This window comes from Cucumis melo, chromosome 7 (genome assembly GCF_025177605.1).
Source record: "Cucumis melo cultivar AY chromosome 7, USDA_Cmelo_AY_1.0, whole genome shotgun sequence".
NCBI lineage: Eukaryota > Viridiplantae > Streptophyta > Magnoliopsida > Cucurbitales > Cucurbitaceae > Cucumis > Cucumis melo.
This window is the reverse complement of record NC_066863.1, coordinates 1,428,211-1,445,154: the sequence shown is the minus strand read 5'-3', so window position 1 is coordinate 1,445,154 and position 16,944 is coordinate 1,428,211. Positions and strand designations below refer to the sequence as shown.

General features: G+C 33.6%; 2 protein-coding genes and 1 non-coding gene across 4 annotated transcripts; 1 reads left to right on the top strand and 2 right to left on the bottom strand.

Moving 5' to 3' along the window:
* Positions 1–1,964: 1,964 nt before the first annotated feature.
* MIR156A (microRNA MIR156a) lies at positions 1,965–2,070 on the top strand. Its single transcript, NR_120690.1, has one exon. It is a non-coding gene; the product is annotated as a microRNA MIR156a (primary transcript).
* Positions 2,071–4,721: 2,651 nt separating this feature from the next.
* LOC103493673 (uncharacterized) lies at positions 4,722–9,804 on the bottom strand. 2 transcript variants are annotated; one of them, XM_008454519.3, is made up of 13 exons: positions 9,628–9,804; positions 9,002–9,117; positions 8,869–8,930; positions 8,527–8,577; positions 8,400–8,426; positions 7,948–8,052; positions 7,658–7,765; positions 7,412–7,483; positions 7,010–7,060; positions 6,652–6,714; positions 6,444–6,568; positions 5,715–5,916; positions 4,722–5,571 (listed from the first exon to the last, which is right to left on the bottom strand). In XM_008454519.3, exons 2-13 carry the CDS (start codon positions 9,099–9,101, stop codon positions 4,867–4,869), a joined length of 1,671 nt encoding a protein of 556 aa, XP_008452741.2. In that variant the 5' UTR covers positions 9,102–9,117; positions 9,628–9,804; the 3' UTR covers positions 4,722–4,866. The 2 variants fall into 2 exon arrangements, with proteins under 2 accessions (XP_008452741.2, XP_016901356.2); XM_017045867.2 differs by lacking the exon at positions 9,628–9,804 and adding an exon at positions 9,298–9,597.
* A 514-nt stretch (positions 9,805–10,318) lies between these two features.
* Positions 10,319–15,874, bottom strand: LOC103493674 (conserved oligomeric Golgi complex subunit 8). The gene is made up of 12 exons (XM_008454520.3): positions 15,550–15,874; positions 15,237–15,389; positions 14,311–14,459; positions 13,609–13,686; positions 13,421–13,514; positions 13,263–13,337; positions 12,848–13,144; positions 11,971–12,038; positions 11,818–11,872; positions 11,544–11,682; positions 11,034–11,218; positions 10,319–10,941 (listed from the first exon to the last, which is right to left on the bottom strand). The coding sequence occupies exons 1-12, from the start codon at positions 15,673–15,675 to the stop codon at positions 10,648–10,650; spliced, it is 1,713 nt and encodes a 570-aa protein (XP_008452742.2). The 5' UTR covers positions 15,676–15,874; the 3' UTR covers positions 10,319–10,647.
* Between the last annotated feature and the right edge of the window lie 1,070 nt (positions 15,875–16,944).

The window sequence follows — 16,944 nt, the reverse complement described above, 5'->3', positions numbered from 1 at the left end:
AAGTGTAGGCTAAGTTTTTCATGGTTAATTAATCATCCTTGGTAGAAAATTGCAACACTTACTAGCTTATATATATATATATATATATAATGAAATCTTCAGGGAGAATATAGGACGATCAATCATGAACAAAACAAGAATCTCAATAGATCTCATACCCTAATGTATTAAAAGATGAAGGTAAGACAACGAAACCAACTAAGAACAGTGAGAGCAAGCGAATAAGTCACAAAATCATGCATGTAGGGATAATATCAATAGTTGAATTCCAACATCTTCTAAGTCTTTAATTTCAAATTGGAAGAAGTCAAAATGGTTGAAAAGAATTTGAAAAACTCCCAACTTTATCATGTAGCAATCTAGTGTTTATGCTTCAAATAATATGTGTAATAATCTAGCCTTTTTTTTATATGATGAAAATTATTGTTAAAATTTAATGGAATTTTTTACCCATGAATAGTTGTATGATCCAATATAATATGTTTATATTAGCTATATATAAAAGAGATTTGAATCAATAATAAATATATCTTGATATTTCAACTGAATTGACACATTTTTAACGTTCTCACCGAGTCTCGTGTCTTAAAGTCCAGAGACATATCATTCATTACCCCAAAAATATTTAGAAGAATCAAATTTGATAAATAAGAAAAAGTCAGAGGTTTAGAGCACTAATTAAATAAAGGAAAGAAGTAATTGGTTTACATAAACTAAATTGTTAGACAATTATTTAAATCCTAACAAAAATTGAAAAACAAATTCTCGTTAGGTTTTGTTTGGTAACCTGTTCAATTATTTTTGTTTTTGTTACTGTTTTTTTTTTTATTAAAAACAAGAATTATATATATTTGGTAAATGATGTTGCATTCCTTTTTTGAAAAACATTTTTTTTTTTGTTTATTTTCAATTTTTCTTCCTAATTCTGAAAACAACTTTTTTTGTTTAGAAAACAAAAAAAGTGAATCAATTACCACCTATTTTCTAAAAATCAATTTTAATAAATAAATTGACAAATGGGTCAATTTGGAAGACTTTTGACTAATCATTTCTGCTATGTAATGAGAATTTGAGCTAGCTTTTCTCTAGTCGAGATGTCCCCATACGTGAATCTTCTAATCCCTCGTATCTTATATATGAATATTTTCAAAGGAAAATGAAAAAAAAAATATTCAATACTATCTCGTTCATAATTTGACAAATCAATTTATTTTATAAACTTCACATTATTAAAATTATGGTAATGACCTAAGAATGAACAAAAGTAATACAGAAACAAATAATTGTCCCAAGCACTAGATATTTTCCAAACTAATCAAATTGTATACAAAAGTTTGTATCCTAAATGTTCCAATATTGAATCACCACCACACTCTATATATGAAAAAGAAAAAGAAAAAGCAGAAAACAGGTATTGGGATCAGGAAGCATGGGAGAGATTAGATGCACTGTTGGATTCAAATTTATATTTACAAGAAGAATGCATTGGTAATAGTAATCAAATAAATGGGACAGTATAGGGATAACAATAATAATAATAATCCTTATATAAAAATATTAAATTATAGGTTAATTTTTTTTTTCATATATTTCTCCATACTTTATCTCTGTGAATTGGCAATAAAAAATAAATAAAAAAAAGACACCCAATAAAAGATAAAAACATTTATTCCATACATTGTGCAACCTTCCCTTTTCTTAATTATTTTATTTATTTAATTTTTTTCCCTCTCCTTTTTGAATTCTATATAAACCCCACAGTACTTCCCCCTCTTCACACAACAGCTCTCCCACAATTCTCAATTTGTTCCAATTTAGTGGAACAGCTTTTGGGTTTTGTGGCCATTCCTTTCCTTTCAAAACAAAAACAAAATATTAGGGTTTTTTTTTTTTTTTTTTTTTTTTTTTGTTTCTTCTTTGTTTGTATAGTTAATTTTTAATTTATTGAAATTTAGGGTATGGGGAAGGGGAGGTGACAGAAGAGAGTGAGCACATAAGGTAACTTTCTTGCATGTTAGGGTTCATGCTTGAAGCTTTATGTGCTTACTCTCTATCTGTCACCCACCAAAATCTCTCTCTCTCTCTCTCTCTCTCTCTCTCTCTCTATTTAATTCATTGTTACCTTTTCTCTCTCTTAGATTTCTTGTGTTTTTCTTAAATGGGTCATCTAAAGTTTTGATCTTTTTGTAGAAATTAACAGTAATGAATACAAAATTATTAATATTTTTGTCATTCATGAGATCTGCTAATTTTAGTTATTGAATTTTTCAGATTTTGCCCTAGCTAGCTAGCTAGGCTTGTGGAACTCTTTTGGGATGGGACAAGCTCTCTCACAGGACTAAAGATCCAATCTCCTTTTATTAATTAGTATTATTATTGTGGAAGAAATCAAAATCAAAGGATTTTTGTCAATTTCATCTGTCAATAACATCTGGGGGGTTTGTTAATGTAAATTTAACCTAATTGATGTAACATGCAACTGAGTTTGAGTTTTTTTTCTTCTTCTTCTTTATTGTGTTTTGTTCTTTGATTTTAATCTTTTCCTTTTTCTCTTTAACTAAGTAATTTGGTTCTTATGTGTATGCTAATTAATTGGATGTAATATTAAAGCACTTTAATTTCCCTTTCTTTCAATATGTACTCATTTTAACTATAAATTAATGGAGAAAGTGAACAATTCCTTGTACTGTTAAATATGAATGGTTTAAATCTCTGTTGGGGTTTTGAAGATGACGTATTCTTGGAAAGAAACAGCACCGATTTATTGATTTTGATTATCTAACTAATTGTATATTCGATTTTGTTTTTAGTTTGTTTTTTTAAATCTCTGCCTGAATTGTCCCAATTTTACCACAAGGAAAACTAGTGTTCAAAAACCCAATTATTGATCAAACCGGACGTTAATTCTTCAAGTTCAATATCCCTCCCAATATAGAGATTTGGAGTTTATATGAATATGATTGTGTGTTTGCAACTTTAATGTACTAATTAGAATTAACAAAATGAAGTTTATATATATACATATATTGTTACTGCAGTTTCAATTTGCTTTGATCTAAGACACAAACTCGATAAATGAAATGTTTAAATAGCAGTTAGTTTTTCTCTTCCTGTTGGGGTTATAAATTCATTGTGATTGTAAGTAAAGTCTTTGATTTAGTTAAATTTGGTATTTGTCTTCTTCAAGTACCATATATTTTTGCTTCAAATCATTTTCACTTTAGTATATATTAACATTGTACTATTGATCTAATTTTTCAAATGAAGTAGTAGTATTTAAAGTTTAGGGTTTTCTTTAAGTGGGTTTTATGTGTAAGAGGTAATTGTTAGATTCAAGTACTGTTAATTTATTTAAACTATATAATATATTAAGAAAAGAAAAGTCCTACTCCTTTAATGATTATGCTCTTCACATGTGATGTAATTGTATGATTTATTAATTTTATTGTTATTATTAGAATATGTTTCAAACTTCTTCTTGAGTTTAAAGGACGTACGGTTTCTGAAATAAAAAACTGTTAAGTTCTGATATACAAATGTTTTAAAAGTCATATCAAAAGTTAGAAACGTAGCTTTAATTTGTTTCAGAAAGTTTAGAATTATGAAGAGATTTGAATGAAGCCATTGTGTTGAAAGACATTCATACGTTTCATAGAGGAAGTTGCTAGAAAGATACCAAAAGAAAAGAAAAAACCAAGAACTTCTATAGAGAACTTGTTTGGCAGAAGTATGGATGATAGAAAATAAAGTTTAACCCGACAACATTTTTTAAAAATATAAAAGGCTTAAACCGATTTAAACTAACCGTTTGACGATAAATGAACGAGAAGTGAACATTTATTAAACCAACTATAGTTGGTTGTTGCTGTACATTGATGCTCATTCCTACTGAGAGGTTATTGGAGTTGCTGATCCATTTTAATGAATATTATAACCCAACCACACCATCTCTCTCAATCTTGTTCATTCATGTAACCTTTATGTTGTTTCTCTTGTTAGGGGACTTTTGGTCTTGAGCCCATCTGACCCTTTTGTAGTGACTGCTCATCTGTATTATTTTAGATATATATCAATGAATGAGAAGTGAGGAATGATTTGCAAGTTAAGAATGTGTCAACATATATATCCACTAAATACAATATGCATCTTTCCCTGAAAAAAGTTTTAGAGACCCATTTTTCTAAAGGGATGGGTCAAAGAAGCTTCATCCATAGCTAATAAAAGGGACATATAAAGAGGTTAGAGGAAGACATTTCAATTCAATTCAAGTAGACAGCGTAGTATATATAGAAGGATCAAAATTATGAAAAGTAAAATATTTAAATTTTTTGCATCAAGTATCAATAGTTGAGATAATGTCTTCTCACAACTGAATGACAAGTGAAAAGCACTAATTTGTAATTATGATGTTAGCATAGTTGATTGTTTCTCACAAGCCTCTAGAAATAATAAATAAATAAAGGGTTAGAACCATATTTGATCATATCGTTGAATTTGATATGGGTCAAATTACTTTGAAAGGATGCATGTAAAACAAAGCTAATCGTGCATCTACAACGTTCGTCCGCACACGGGTTAGGAGCAAGCAGTTTAATTCAACAGTTATTGATATGTATTTTTTTTCTAGACATCGGAACTCAAAAACTCGATCTCCATCCCTGCCATGCAATGGTTGTATTTGTAAAGAAAAACAATCATCAATACATACACACAATGGCGTATTTCATAAATTCCAAGTCCATTCTCCCATTTTCGAGGTACAAATATCAACTCAAATCGTTCCAGTACAAATACAATTTCGCCTATTCAATAAATTAAATATCAAGACCCCTTCACGTAGTAAAAAGGTAGACAAGAAATATGTAATCAGTTATCAAGAAGGAAGTACATAATATTCAAAGCAGTACTGGGGATGTCCCAATCTCTATCAGCAAACCAAGAGCTCACAATGCTTTGGGATGACTTATTAGATGAGACTCCTGCAGTCCAAGAATCAGCCAACCTAAAACCGAATCGATGAGCAGTTGACACAATTGTTGGCTCGTCAACTCGACGCAGGACATGGCAAAGAATCAATGCAGCACTTTCTGAATCCTTGCTCGATGAAATCAGCTCTTTCGCAGTAGAAAACAGTGGCAAGATAGCCTCAGCAACGTACGTGACATCAGTCCCTATGATAACATCAAAACCTTCTTCGCTTATTTCTCTGATGGTTTCAATATGGGTGCTATTTCCCCACTCTAGTCTCTCGGTATTTAGTTTGGTTAGGAAATGTGGGTCAAGATTTGAATTTACGTTTTGAGATAATAGGTTGAGAGCACTTGGATCCCCGTCAGTGGCAACAACAAGATTAGCAGAGCCAACAGCAACCATGGAGCAGATTCCCCCACAGCCACACCCCAACTCTAACACTCTCTTTCCAGCACATATAGTTGGATTTTCTGCCAGGACAGAGGCCATCAACCGAGCAGATTCCCACAGCATCAAACCGGTGGATTTGCAGGTATGTTGAAACTCTCTCGAGAGAACTTTAATTTTGAAATTCCATCCTCTAACATCCACCTCAACAATCTACACAAATCAAACGATATGACGCAAGTAGAAGTTAGAATAAGGGTGGTCAGAGAGATCCAAAGATACAAATGAAAGGATCAATTATAATATATATGATCTGGGGGCAATGTCAAAATTTTATCCTTGGGATAAACAGATACCTCGTTATCCTGAGAAGGAGGAATTCCAAACATGTCAATTGCAACACCCTCAGAGAAGTCAAGTTCAAAATCATTGACAGGCACCTCCGAACGATTCTCCTTCGGACTAGGTTCAGTTTCGACTTGACCAGAAAAGCCTGCAGTAAGTTTAACTTCTGGAGTTGCAAACTCTGAAAGGCTGAATACAGCTTGAACCCATCGCCTCAAAATCACAAATAGAAATAATTACAATAAGAATTTCAATGTTGCAATTCTATGTGGTAGATCAAATGGAACGAAGATCTGAAGTGAGATTTAGGATGATGTGAGTTTGAGCCTCCTGGACCAGCCCCCCCAACATTGAAGGGAAGAGAAGGCAAATTGCTCAATGGGATTGACTTCCAAACATAAAACCAAAATAACTAAAGATTATAATGTTAAAATGCTACACTGCTCTTAAAACTAATTTGAATCCAAAAAAACAATCAGAGCTTGAAAAAATTTTAGTTGCCAGAAATTAGTAATGCGTGGGCCAATAATTGGTTAGCACTTCGTGGCGATTCAAATCCACTTAAGTGGATATTTGAGAAAACAATTTAACTAACTATGATAACCAAAACTATGGACAATAAAAATCAGTGATAATTTTGGTCATGTAAACAAGCCTTTTTTTCCAATCCCAGGAAAGAAAACCAACTGTAAATGAATTAATTTTTCAAGAAGGTGGAAATGTTGTACAAAAATATTTACCTATTCATGATCAATTCCCTTGATCTGTTCTCAACTTGTTTGCAGCATACGTCGAGTTCTCTAGCATCAAATCCATTTGCTTTAAACGTACTTGTAAGAAACTCATTGGAGAAGTAGAAAGCACGCTGAGCGAAGTAGATACATCTAGATTAAAAAGAGACTAAACAAAAAAGAATATTGCTGTGAGCACGAAAAGGTTGTTACTTACAGTTCCATCTCCTCGGACGTAAAAGTTCTCGCTGATTTTTTGATCTTTACAATCAAATCGTTCCTGCAAATGAGACCCCAAGAGAAGGGAAACTCTTATACAAAGACCAACAAAAGGATAAAAAATCGATAACAGAAAAAGCGATTCTCTAGCCTCGAACTTCTAACATGGAAATTGTTGAATATATTTTGCAGCCACGCTATCATTTGAAAATTCTACTTTCAGCATTTTGATCTAAAGGAAGGGGTCCTTTGCAATAATACAAAAGGAGATAGGACAAATGGCATAAGAATCTGAGATGAATACAAGCAGAATAACACACACGGCAAAAAGAGATCAAAGAAACATGATTAGAAACCTGAGCAAGGTCACCAGTTGCATAGTCACGAAACAGAACATGTCCAGTTGGCTGGAAAAAAGAAAGTTAATCAAATTTATTGGTTCATCAGCCATGCTTAACAAGATATAATTTATAAAAATAAAAATAAATGAATAAATTTTCAGATAGGTGTTTCAGAAATTATATGAAATTGAGAAGAAACTATAAGATATACAAATAATTCGAGATACTTGACCCTTTTTCTTGAAATATCTCCCAAACCCTAATCCACTAACCACATGCCCAAGTTTATCCCTGTCCACATTCTCTTATTTATAACCAATCTCCACAACTACTTTCCAAGCTAAAAAATTAATGATATACCTCATAGTAGTCTTAACTATACTTCTAACATCTTAATGAGTGCCATTGAGTTCTTACTTTCAAAACTTTTTTCACATTTTGCAACACCAGGGACATCTTCTCTGGAGAAACTGCAGACAAGACAAAAATCTGCTTAATCAGTTAGCTACTTGAAAAAAATGTTAGAAGTGAGACTAAATAAAGTAGAGAATCAAATGGCTGAGAAAATGGTAAAACAGAAAAAATTTATCAACATTTTATGCAAGATAAATAACGAGAATATGTTCAATAGAGATTGAACGTCAGCAATTTTCAGTAAATTACCATCATTACTACATCAATTGATGACGGAGAAATGTGGTTGCTCATGTCATCAGCAGTAAGATCACAAACAAATGCAGCCACACGACTCTCATTGAAGTCTTTATGTGTCTGCATAAGCAAACCAGTCCATTTTTCCAACTTAAGGCACATTTATCGTTATCAAACTCCAAAAGCAGATGAAATACTAGTTAGAACTTTAGAATATGAAGGCACTGAAACAGATCGATGATGAAAATGTTACTTCTTGGCAAAAAGTACTATCGTAAAATAAGACATAAATGCCATCAAACCTCGACTAAATTCACTGCTCGAGGTGAGAAATCACAGGCATGAATGAAAATATTAGGGTATGTAGCAATCAAGGGAAAAACAGTGTTTCCTGCTCCACAGCCAATCTGAATCCAAAAAGAAAAAAGGGGTCTAAGCACTCAGAAATGGAAAGAATGAAACTGAAAAACTTCGAAAGAATATACTAATAAAGTATGTGACATTATATAACCTAACCCATCACCACATCGCAACTTCCTCTTTTCAATGAAGATAAATGAAAGTAAAAAAATTTAGTAGTTAATGCTTGTGCCCATCATCCAATCATGATCAAGCTTAAGAGACCAAAGATATTATTTTGAATAATTTGAAATACTAACTAGCACCTAAAGAAAGATAACGGTAGTGTGCTTTTCATTTTACAACAAGGATAATAGGGCAACATTGAACTGAATGACAAGAATTGACCACTTACCTCCAAAACAACTTTTCTTTCTTCTGCCTGAAGATCCACAACATAGCAACGATTGAGTTCATTTGAGGCATCCATAAAACAAGGGGAAAAATTGATACAACTAAACCTTACAGCGTATTGAACTCACACAAAAATATTGGCCCCATTCTTTGTCCAGGTAGTGTCGGTCCTTGAAAAACTACAATATGAAAATGGAAATAAATACCATTACCATGTTATAACTATGCTTATACGTAGTAAAAGAACAAAATTGAACACTCTGAGTAAATTTCAAATTTTTATGAAGGTGAGTGAACAACATCAGCCGGAAAACAAAATAAGCCTAACCAAATAAATCTTCCAAAATCCACAAATCAAGGACAGAGCATACGACTACTGGTTTTCCACAAAAGTTGGAAGCATTAGAGTTCAAAATGGGTGGTGAGTAGTGAAGTAGTTGAGCAAGGATTTCAGCCAAGAAGTAACTTACTCGATCTTGATGCTTTTTATAAAAGATATCCCAGTACTTCTTAGCATCCTTTTCATACTTCTCTGCGATAATGGAAAAGAGTTAAATGTGATATATGTGAGAGTGCAAGTGCACTTGAGAGAGAGAGAGAGACCTCTCCAGAAAGGAGAAACTCCAGTACTAGAGGTAGAGTATATCTGAATCTTCTGAGCAGTTGGCTGTTGCTCCACAGGCTGTTGTCCATTCAAAGCCATACTCTCTCCCTCAAAACTGAAAGAAAAAAGAACTTTCATAACAGAAACCCTTAAAACACCGATTGACCCAAATTTAATCTTATATCATTTAACACTTCCCTCAGTTGGGTACTTGCCATCTTCAATCATCGACCAAAAAATTTAAGCCGATAGAAGAAAGGTGTATTTAATGTAATACTATCTAACAGAAACTTACAGAGTATACGAAACATCTGTACACTACTATTAATTGAGTACTCCGTAGCACCTCCAAACCCAACCCAGTGGGGGAAAAGGGACCTCAAAGTATAATTCCTCCAAAAACAACTTTCATGGAATCTTGAGCTACCTCTTTTAATTACAATTATAAGAGCATCAATTGAGTATTAAAGTGGGAATTAGTAAAGAACAATCCAGTAAGAAGAACACAGACAAAGAAGAAAAGAACAGAATATGGAGAATGATCAAAATCAAAAACGATAATGAGGCGATAGATGAAATACAAGTTTCGGAAAGAATCTACCATAAGTAGAAAACTGATGTTAACCTGATGAGCTTCGGATCGAAAAGATGCAAGAGGAGAGTTGGAGAGTCTGTTTGAGCAACAAACAACGTCTTTGCCGCCAATATGGGTAGTCGCTTTTGTTGCACAGAGGACACGGAGCGGAATCAGGGTTTCGGCGGAGGGTTTTTTGAAACTTAAAACGCAGCGTTTCGGGGACATTTGGTAACGGGAAACCGACGGTTAACCGTCACTAAGCCAAGTGAGAAGAAAGAATCAAAACGCACCGTACTCCTCAGAATTTTCTATATATACACTTTTTTTCAGACAATTTTTTTTCTAAAAAAACGTATTTTCGCAATTTAAAAAATGTAATGATATGAGTTTTATGATTTGTTTACGTTGATAACCAAAATTACTTGATCGTAAATGAAAATGGTTATAACTTTTTTTAAAAGATTAATAACAAATTTTGAAAGCATGGGTTTAGCATAAATAGTCTAAAAACTATGGGATGGCAATGTCAAATCTTCTGATTAACTATTTTTAGCAGAAAAATAATGTTGACCATTAACCTCAACCAATTGTATTAATTTTCGTTGTAAGCTTTTGATTTAATCAAATCGCAAGGTAAACTGAGATGGAAATTACAAAATCACTATAAATATTAACTAATACGTGAAGTTTATATTATTCTCAAGATCAAAAATTCGATTCTACTCATGTATTGTAATAATACGAGAACACAACCGAAACGGTGATTCAATATATAATGGGTTATGGGTGTGAAACATATAAAGCAGTTTCACGCTGATTCAAGGATTAATTAAACACTTATTTCCAGTTTTGCCTTATGGAAATAAAATAATTTTCATTAATGAACTCTACCTGCTCCTATATCATACACTACTGAATGTAACTGTGAACTTTTTGCTGAAAATTTGGTTCGCCTCAGTCACTCATTCTAAGAGACTAATTACAAACGAAGGTTTAAAAGAATAGACCCAAAAAAGAAAACAAAAGAAAAAAGTGGAGGGCTACAAAATCAAGTATAGGCTATTAAATTTAATTGTTTTGCTCTGCTTCACCTTCGCTGTGCTGCTTTTCATTGCTGATCAAGGAGGGGCTTTTTTGGTCCTTGTCAGCATCTGATGTAGCTCCATTTTCGAGCGCAGGCATATCGCCATTTTCTGTAATGGTTTTCTCTTCGGCGTTACTGACTGTTTTTGGTAGTTCCCTTGAGGAAGAGACGGTCAATAGACGACCGATGCCATCGTATAAATTCTTTGCATCCAATATAAGTGTCACACCGCCAGGATAACATCGGCCAAAACAAGTGGCGCAATGTGGATAAGCAACCTGAAGAAAATGGGTCAAGGTGAGCTGAGACTCTTTTAGAAGAGAATTTTTAAATGGCATTGGCAAAGGAGAAAAAACTACTGAAACAGCACCTCTATGAATGCGCGGCAAAGCTGGAGGAAAAGTCCGGATTCATTATCTTTTAGCATGCGAGTTGTGTTGTATCTCAACAAAGAGTCAGAAACAGCCTGCAAGCCCTTTATTAATTCCTGAGCTATTACTTGTTTCAAGCTTAAAGGGGCACAATGTCGGAGTTCGTTCATAGCTGCCGATACACCTAATACCACCAAAAGAAAATGTCATTAACAGATCTATCGTATTGCAACAACATAACCTTCTAGTACGAATTTCTAGCTTTGGTCTCATAGGTTGAACTATGGTCAGGTAAATAAGTTGTATCAAGCTATGTATAAACGACTCGTAGCATTACTAGAAAAAACAATATAAAAAGCAAGCAAACCACAAATTTCTTTCAGCTTTGAATCTATCTGATGCGGATAAAATACTAGTACGGACAAAGCAGAATAAAGTTGTGCGCTGTTCCCTCTTTTATTTTTTGACAAGTTTTCTGGGAACCAAAATGAAGCAAGCATCTGACATACCATTAACAAAAACAGCAAGAGGTGGATGCTCCATCAAATACGAAGGTGGAGTCACGTCTTCCTGACTTTCCTCGCCAATAGTACTGGCCGAAAAGCCAACAGCTGGTAGTGGAACCCAACGATGGGAATCCAGAACTAACTGCATAGGCAATGAACAGAGTCAGTCAGTCATGAGTCGTGACAGTGACATCGACGATTGCAGCCAGGCGACACCACCAGCCTTCTTAGAAAAATTGAATTCGGTTAAGAATAAAAACATGCCTCAAATGATTACCTGAAAATTATCAACTGCAGTAGCCATATTTTTTGAAAATAAATTAAGAACTGCCCTGTAGAGTAATTAAGTTAAGGAAATAAAAATAGTGTCACTAATGTTGAGTTTGGAAAACAAGAAACCAAAAATACCAAAAATAAAAAACAGCCTTACTCTTCAAAAAGTGGAGGAAGTAAACCACGAAAATCCATTCCTACCCAGCCAAGCCCCATCGCACAGTACTGCAAATGACAATTATTAATGAATAATTAAAAATCAATTAAACCGCGGGAATTCCAAGTCACTTTGTTTCATTGAATATCTTTTCCAAATGAAAAACTAAAATTTCATTCAGAAAAAATGAAACACGCAAAAATAAAGCCCGCTGCTGAAATCCAGACATAGAATCGTGTAAAACAAGAAGTAAAGAATAATTATGAAGAGGCTTCACCGTTGAAGTCCACAGACAGAACATAATAATGGATTAAATATCGCTCAGAGTTTCCTTGTTATATTGATATAATGCCAAGCATGTTGAGGATAAACGCTTCAGTTTGAGCATCATGTAAGTTTCTGCACTTCAGGATGATGTTTCCAGTTTTTGAACTTTCTTTTTTTCATTCCTTGTGGTCTACTTGTACAGTTTTGAAGTTAGTTTGCGTTATCTCTAGGTTACCTTCCCTTGTGTTTTTCATCCCCAATGTGTCTTCACCCCCCTCCAAAAAAATCCAAGTATTTCCACACTTCTAAACGAAGTAATTATGCATTGGGCATATTTGTATACATTCAGAAATTAGCCTTTCAGCTATACAAATTCACGTAGAATAATAAAATGATATTTTCAAAAATTAAAACAAACACTATAAAACTCATCATATAAGATAATTTTGAAGCTTTGAGGCCATTATTTTGGTAACTTCAGAACTAGGCTTTAAAGTATTGCCACATAGGACAACTTTTTAACCTCAATCTGTTTAAAGATTCCCAGAACTAGAAGTTGATAACTGTTCCATAAATTAATCAAATATTGGGCAGAAGGAACTCGTCTTACCATGCACTGCTCCAATATATTTGATAGAGATCCACCTTCTGTTATTTTTGGGAGCATTATCTTGAGGGTCTTCAGATGAGAAGTTATCTGATGCATAGACCAACTAAAAAGAAGTCCGCTGTCATAATTTTCTTCACTTCCGGAAGTATCATCGGCAAATATAGCTCGATATTGATTAACAACGTCAAAAAGATGTGTCCTGTGACAATTGATCATTCCTTTCAAATATTCATAAGCATTTCTCTGGTCAAGATCTTCGAGAATTCCAGTAAGCCATGCTTCTCGGCATCTTAAAAACTGAAAGAAGGTAAGTGGAATCCCATATAATTAACTTCGAAAAAAATTAATGCAGCTGACTTTTTATAAATTTTCGAGATGAAAATAGATAAAGTGCAATGTAGATTCAGACTTTTACCTGTAAACGCATTTCATATTCACTAAACACTCCAATTCGACGTAAATATCCAATGATGCGGAGACATTCCGGTAACTGCAGTTTTTGGAAATTATCATCATATGTATAGCGTGCTTTTTATGACATGTGCTAGCATAATCATAATTCATGAATACTACCTGAATATTTGAACGGAGTTTTTGGAGAAGTTGAGAAAGAAGAGATTGGGTGGTTCGCCTGACTTCTGCCACCAGTGCTTGAATAACTGGTATTCTATGGGGAAAAAAAGAGTCTAGTTAAGATACTTGTTACAACGTTAGCTTCCAAAACAGATAATCACTTTGTGACTAGTAGGAGAAAAACTTGCTTAGGGTGCATCGTTGAAAGTTTTGCAACAAATGCTTCCAAGTCAAGAGCTTCATCATAATTTCCATTCCGTACACACCTGCGGAGGACGTGGGACCAGAAACCTTTTACAATCTTCTCAAAATATTAGACCAAAATAATGTGCAACAGAATTGAAATTCATCCTATTCTTAATTCCTAAAGCAAGATCGTGCTTCAAATTTACAAGCATGCTTTTCTTCATTATAATTACAATAATATTTCATGTCTAGAGCAGTTAACTAAAGAAAATTACAACGGAGCTGGAAGCACACTAGTTCACGTCTAGTGGGCGTCTTGACTCAGCGCACATGTAGAGTAAAACTTGTCCAACTAAACTCAGCTCCAGCTAAAACAAAATTTCTTTTATAGAAATTGCGTTCAAATAGATTTAGAATGTAAAACAAAAAATAAAATCAATAACAGAACCAAGTAAAAATAAAAAGGAGCATGCCACCAATAGCTACAAAATCATATTCTTATGAAGACTACCAACGGTCAGCAAAGGGAATTGGAATTGATTTAACATATGTTTAGCTCAATACAAACATATTCCTATTGCAGCTTACTTGGAAACGTATTGTCTAAAACAAACCATTTTGAAGTACTTTACATATCCAACTATTTGATTGACACAACACGAGGTAAGATTTTTAGTGCATAGGTTAAACATTCAAATACATACGTGTCCATAAGCTGAGGAATTTCAAGTAAATCAAGCAGAGTACTGTGATTTGTTAGCAATATCTGGTTCATCTTCCTCTCCTCCAGAATCTGTTCCGCAGACTCAATAAACTCTGTGCAACCCGATGTCAAATTTGGAATCTCAGATATCTATAAAAGAGGAAATTATATCTCAATATCAAAAATTGTTAAGAGTGTAAATGTAAGAACAGTATGATCTGTTAATTTCACTGCTTCGCTGACTCATCATAATAGTTATCCTCCTACCGCTAATAATGATGAGAATGCAGTGGTAAACTAACAATTGCAGTCATAGTAATAACCACGAGTATAATATCGACAATAATGATAACAAATCAAACATGAAAAGAGGAACGTCAGAGAGATGATCTCTTAACAGATAAAACAAATGAACAAAACAACCAAAGTCCACTTTGTATACAGTCTATCAAGCCAAGGTGTTGGAAGAGTTGACGAGCCCATTCTAAATCTCACAAATTTTTAAGAAAAGAAACTTGTTCTCTTACTGAACTCAAGAACGCACAAGAGAAGAATATTGTTCTCTTGAAACTCGTTTTCTTTATAAACTTCAATTTGCTTCCATTGATTTGATTTTTTTCTTTCTTGCTTACCAATGAAAGAAATGAACTCTTTATCTAGACATGCATGTAACTTGAAATTAGAAATGTATCTAGGAATGTGTTATCCAAATGTATCTAGCTAATTGAGGAACTTAAAACTAATAGAAAATTTTGATTGACATGCAAGTCCAATTCAGAAATTGATTAACTTCCACTCTGTCAATAGTCAAGTGGCAATAATCATTTGAACAATTATCGCCATAAAATACACCTTTCCTTGGTATTAAGATCTCAAATTATGAACATAGCAAGCAATGAAAGGGAAGGCAAGAGGAATTGAAATTACCAAAGATTCAAGATGCTTATCGATGGAAGATACTTCTTCTCGAATCGCAAGCAACGCGTCGGCGGCGGCAATGAAAGCCCGGTAGTTTCCCACTGCCACCTCTTGTATTTGCCTCCGAATTCGCTCCGCATCCACCTGAAGTAGCTCCGGTTCCTATACAAAACGAGATACGTCACTAATTACACAGTATACACTGAGGCACTTCCTCTCAACTCCAAACTAATTGATTGAATAATCAAAAACATTGTGATTGTATTAAACCACTCCATTTCCTAGTGCAACACATAACCGGTGAGATAGATTCACAAATTACCTTGTTTAGGCGATCAAGGGTGAAAGAAAGGAGCTCCGACACGTATGGCTGCTGCGCGGCGGAGGCGAGTGGAAGGAGAGTGGCAGCCGTCGACGATGCGAGCTCATCTGCATTCTCGGTCTCCATTTTCCGGACTTCCGTATTGAGTGGTACGACAGCCCGGATCTAGAAATTTGTGTTCGGAAAATCAGGTAGGATCACAGATCTACCGGCGAGCCGATGAGCTCCGTCCCTGCTCGTTAACGAAACCGGTTATCGTTTTACCATTTGGATCTGAAATGACTTCAGTTTTTTGCAGGACTGAGAGAGAGATAGAGAGAAAGGCATAGTTTTCCCAATTTTTTTCTTTGTAATTATAAGGGTATTATGGTCTACACAAATCATTTTTGGGCTAAATTTACAAAAATAAATGCATTTTTTTAAGTTCAACTAATACTTATATTTTCATATATTTGTAATTTTTCAAATATGTTACTGTATGTTTAATTGTTTTGAATCTAATTATTATATTTTTAACTATTCAAATTTTTTGTTCGATGTCTACCTTCATTTTTTTGACTAATTTGTTAAAATAAAGTACAAAAATATGTTAAATTTGCTTAAGGTTCATAAATCACCTTTCGAATTTTCACGTAGATTTATAATTTATTATTTAAAAATAGGTATAGCCTTTTTCCTTTTTGTATCGAGATGGTGCAAATGATAACATGTCGGAGTGATAACGATAATATTGATCAAATTTTGAGGAGTGATTTAATTAAACTTGGAGTTTAGTATACTTCAAGGGACGATTTATAATAATATATAACAATCGATACGATTTGGTTATTCTTCTTTTTATACATCTATCTTTTAAGAAAACCAATTAATTGCAACTTACCACACGCAATATTATATCCGTCCTTGCAATTTTCGTACTTAACTTTAGCAACCTCTTAATTTCCTATTTTGTCATGGTTAATAACAACTTGTCCAATGATTGATATGTGTTTAATTCAATTTTTTTTTTCAAGCTTACAACATTTAGATGCGAGAGATTTAAATTTTTGACATGAATACACGTAGAGTGAATGGATTTGACCAAAAGTTTTTTGATTCTCGACGTAGATTTTAGTTGAGATTAAGTTTTCGTTAGACTTTCTAAAGAAAAACTTAATTTAAGTATGAAAATGCATTCAACTTGTCTTTTAAAACCACTGATACAAATTTTGAAATATTTATACAATTAACTTACTCTCATGCAGTCTCTATCAATCTATAGTTTCTCCTTTTTTTTTTATCATTACAAATACTAGTAGAAGATTCGAACTAACCGATCAACAACGATACGTCACTTTTACCTACAGGAACCGCTTAATCGGTTAAAGCAAAGACCTAACCGAAAGAAAACATCAA

Excerpts from the sequence above, each read along its gene's own strand:
- LOC103493674 (XM_008454520.3), bottom strand. The coding sequence starts at position 15,675 with ATGGAGACCGAGAATGCAGATGAGCTCGCATCGTCGACGGCTGCCACT. Across the intron at positions 13,338-13,420 it reads AACTCCGTTCAAATATTCAG|TTACCGGAATGTCTCCGCAT; the intron begins GTAGTATTCATG and ends CAAAAACTGCAG. Across the intron at positions 10,942-11,033 it reads TTTGCCGCGCATTCATAGAG|GTTGCTTATCCACATTGCGC; the intron begins GTGCTGTTTCAG and ends CATTTTCTTCAG.
- LOC103493673 (XM_008454519.3), bottom strand. The coding sequence starts at position 9,101 with ATGGCTTTGAATGGACAACAGCCTGTGGAGCAACAGCCAACTGCTCAG. Across the intron at positions 8,053-8,399 it reads AAAGAAAAGTTGTTTTGGAG|ATTGGCTGTGGAGCAGGAAA; the intron begins GTAAGTGGTCAA and ends TTTTGGATTCAG. Across the intron at positions 7,061-7,411 it reads ATGTGAAAAAAGTTTTGAAA|CCAACTGGACATGTTCTGTT; the intron begins GTAAGAACTCAA and ends TCTTTTTTCCAG.